At 33.9% G+C, this 4,207-nt stretch overlaps 1 protein-coding gene across 1 annotated transcript; it reads left to right on the forward strand.

The window, feature by feature from the left end:
* Window positions 1–1,290: 1,290 nt before the first annotated feature.
* LOC119633038 lies at window positions 1,291–2,343 on the forward strand. Its single transcript, XM_038026229.1, has one exon. The coding sequence runs from the start codon at window positions 1,291–1,293 to the stop codon at window positions 2,341–2,343; it is 1,053 nt and encodes a 350-aa protein (XP_037882157.1).
* Window positions 2,344–4,207: the final 1,864 nt, after the last annotated feature.

Here is a 4,207-nt window from a genome sequence, read left to right on the forward strand (position 1 = left end):
GTAGTACTTTTATTTGCTTTCAATCGGTATTTATAAGCGCAAAACTCTGATCGCAATTTCGTCATCCTATTCAATTCATTAATTTATTGTTTGGTTGGTAGCGGAGGAGCTAAGCAGTAACTTGTAAATCTAGCTTTTTAATAATTTTCTACCTTTTTCATGTACTTTTGATGTTTTCGTTATTTTTTTTTTTTTGGTTTGTGTAAACATATGTCTATTATCTAGACCTGTGTAGCAGTGGGATGATTAAAATTTAAAAATTTAGTCTTAAAAATGTTTGGTCAGATTGAACTGTTGATTTTTTTCTTTGAATTTTTGATTCATTGAGTATTTCAGGTCTAACAGGTTTTTTCCCTTGGTTTACATGCTGAAATTGATTAAACGACGACAACATAAAAACTGACGTTTCTTTTCAATAAATTTCATGATTTTATTGTGTTCTTGTCTTTGATTATTAAGAATTAGAATGAAAATAAAGATTAGTGAAAAAAGTGCTGCCAAACCCTTTCTTTGTAACGAATAATATTTCGTTCGCGAAAGGCAAATAATTTAATAATAAAAAAAGCTTAAGGTGTGCAAATGAGTTGAGGTTCTAAGGGCTGCAATAAACAATAATATCTTTACATTACATTTTACATTACATTTTATAAACAATAGAAAAAGTATTTGTAAAGGTAGCTAAGAGAAATATTGTGAGTGAATTTTACAACACTGTGTAGCAAAATCTGGAATGTAATCACGTATAAAGAATTTAGCTTTCGCTTCCGTATTTAGATGTGCGACAAAAACGGCTGGAAACAAAACTGAAAGTTAGCTTTCAGCTACGTGAAAACGACCCTGTTTATTTGACGAAGTATTGTATCACTACAGGGGAAAACTTTGTCAGTGTGTGCGAGACTAAGATAAAACTACAGATTTTCGATTATTCTGTAAGCAAATTCAGCACCAAACACAAAGTAGGCATTGCAGCTTATGCACGCAATTGATTTCATTGTTCTTGTTTATGTGTAGTTGAGCATACAGCTGGCATTTTAGCGTGGCGTAAAAATCACAAAAAAAAAATATTGGCACGATGCAAATGCGTTTTTTGTGTTTATTGATTTAGTTGTCTTACTATTGATTAGCGCACTTGTTTAACATATTCATTTTATGACTGATTTGATACAAGTGGTCAAAGGAACCGGAGCCTTCTTCAGTTATTTTACAAAATAAATTGCTGTCAGTTTGAAAAAAAAAAATATGTATATATATATATAGTAATATTTTTTTTGCAAACAAAGAGAAATATTAATGGCTAAAGAGGGCAAACATTTCAATCAGGGCGATTTTGTTTTCGCCAAAATGAAAGGCTATCCAGCTTGGCCAGCGCAGATTATAAATTACGAGAAAAAAAAATTCGTTGTATACTTTTACGGCACTGGTGAAATCGGATATATGAAACAGACAGATTTGTTTCAATATCTGCAATGTAAAGAGAAGTTTGTGACAGAAAAAAACTTGAAGCGTAAATCTTTTCTCGATGCAGTTAATCAAATAGAGGCCGCGTTACATGGAGAGGACATAGCACGTGAAGTCGTCCTTGGCGCTTTGAATGCTAACACCTTGAGTCACATTACAGCGGATACGCTTACAGCCAGTAGGGCCGGTAAAGACAAATCTGTCCAAACGCCATTTAATAGCTTTGCGGATGACGCTGCAAGCACAGAAGACATTTCAGCAGATGTACGCGAAACAACGACGATGGCAAAAGCACATCGCAAAGAAAATCAAGTTGTCATGAGTCCGCCATCATCATCACCATCAGTTGATCAACAATCATTTTTCGAACAGTCTTTTGAATCAGCGATTGAAGAAGAACTGGAAGAAGAAGATTATTTACTTCACGAATATAGATTAGTGCAGTTGACAAAAGATATAAAAGATTGCTTGGGCCTAAAACATGCTGATGTCGATCGCTGCTTGGAGATCCTTATAGAGTATAAAGAACTTTACTTGAATAAACTAATGCTGTTGCGTAATCCAGAATGTGTTAATACCATACGAGTTTTGCAAAAATATAGAGGTAATTTAAAGTCCTGGAATTTAACAGCTGAAGAAGAGGACACTTTCAAGGCTAAAGCTGAGATTATATGCAACGATTGCATATTGATTTATAACAATTTCAAAAGCATTTTCGAACCTAGATCTAATCCAATCTTTTGGCAGGAATTCTGTGAGCATGTTGAAGCGTATAATAAAACAATTAAATATGCGAATGGGGAAAACCATCATGACGGAAAAAGCTCATCATATTCTGTTTACGAAAAGCAAACAGATAGCGAGCTCGTTAAAGTTCTCGAATAATGATAATTATATAATTCTTAGAATTACTATAAATATGAATATTATTCTTGTTACTAATATTATCATTATATATTATTACGTATTATTCTTGCAAGTATTCACCCTAATGTACTGACTATGATGGCCGCCTGGTAAAACCTGCCTTTTTTTTTCTTAACTTAAGAAGGAAAAGAGCCATAACGGCCATCTCTGATTGGCCTTTTTTATGCAGCGAATTATCTGCCGTTCACTCGCTGATCATTGAAGAAGTACTTGCCATCTATTTTTCTGTAGTCTATTAAAATTTGCAGACAAGTAAAAGATTTTTTTTTTTTTTTAAGTAAATCTGTTTATTGTAATATTCGTCGTCTCTCGCCGAATTGCTGCAATCCCTAACATGATCGTGGCAACATTTTTATTAATTCAAAATAAAAGAAGAAGAAGATAATCTTAAATGTTTAATGGTCTCGGTTTCATTATATTTTATGAAAAACGGCTACCTATATAAATGATGACAGATGTGTCCGTCAATTGAGCTATATTTGAATTTTGCTATAATGACGATTGCTTCAGTTGTACAATTCTGTTGTTCCTGCCTGGCAAATATTGCGATTTGGCATTGCACTGACGTCAGAATACAATAGTCAGGTTCGATGCCTGGGCCGGGGTATTGTGTATGATCAATGGATAAATATTAATAGAGCATAGGCAGGGCGCTGGAACAATACCATAACATCTGGTAAAAGTCTGCAATAGTCTTAGATTTTTCATTTGACGCTAGCAAAGTTCGCTCGGCAAGTTTTAAGATAGATTTTTATTTACCCAATTAATGTATTATTATTATAAGTTGATTCGTATGCTAGTGATCTTTGTGAAGTGCGCGCAAGACTAGGATCAATAATCAATATACCAGGATCTTTTGAAGAAAACATCCATAATAGCCCAAGGTTTTTTTCGCGACTGTATGGCATAAATTGGAACAGATTAGAATAGATTGGAGTTAAGCGTAGAAAATAAACATTTGTTGTAACACATTACTGACATATGAACGTTTCACAACAATCCTTTGTTTTATTTGCCCTTTGAATAAGTAAATTGCCTAAAGACGTCTGTTCCAGAAATATTACGGCGAGGTGTGATAAGAAACGGCTGTTTTATGTATATGCGACAATTGGTAGCGAAAGGGTTAAGCTGCATCATTGACATATTTTTTTTTTTAATTAAGATTTTTTTGCTTCAACGCATAGAGTAAAAAATAAAATCTTATTCTTAACTTTTGTTAAGTTTTTGGTAATAATTAACAATCAAGCGACACCTATAATCGGATGTTCTACCAGTGTTGAGTATTTAATTCAGTTGTGGATTATTAACCTGATTCAAATATTTACACAGCTTCCTTTCTCCCTATCTCTCAGAGATGTGCGGACATCGAAGAGATGACTTGTGGTGTAAGGCACAGGATTTAGTGCAAGTAATATTTCGCTAAAGCCACTAACATGATGCTATTCCAAATATTCAAATATGTTGTGCTTAACATTGGCTTTGTTCCCCATACTTCATTTAGCATACTTTAGTAACATGTTAAGAATAGTAATTAACTTCTTTGAATGTCGTTCTGCTATTGGTAAACTCCAGCAACGAATTAGTTGCTAACCGCACGTATACTAAAATGTAAGTAGCTTCCATCTCATAGAAAAACGCCAAAGCCCGTGTTTTAGAGGGATTGAAGCGTATATAAATGGCCAAGGAAGCTTTCAAAACTTCTCAGCGCTGACACCTTTATATTGATCATTACGTTGATGTTACTTCATGTCATGTATGTATTGGTCAATCAGCCTGAAACACATTTGGTCTAGGAAATGTCGTTCATAATTAGCGTGAAAGC

Source organism: Glossina fuscipes, unplaced genomic scaffold (genome assembly GCF_014805625.2).
Source record: "Glossina fuscipes isolate IAEA_lab_2018 unplaced genomic scaffold, Yale_Gfus_2 2, whole genome shotgun sequence".
NCBI lineage: Eukaryota > Metazoa > Arthropoda > Insecta > Diptera > Glossinidae > Glossina > Glossina fuscipes.

Excerpts from the sequence above, each read along its gene's own strand:
- LOC119633038 (XM_038026229.1), top strand. The coding sequence starts at position 1,291 with ATGGCTAAAGAGGGCAAACATTTCAATCAGGGCGATTTTGTTTTCGCC.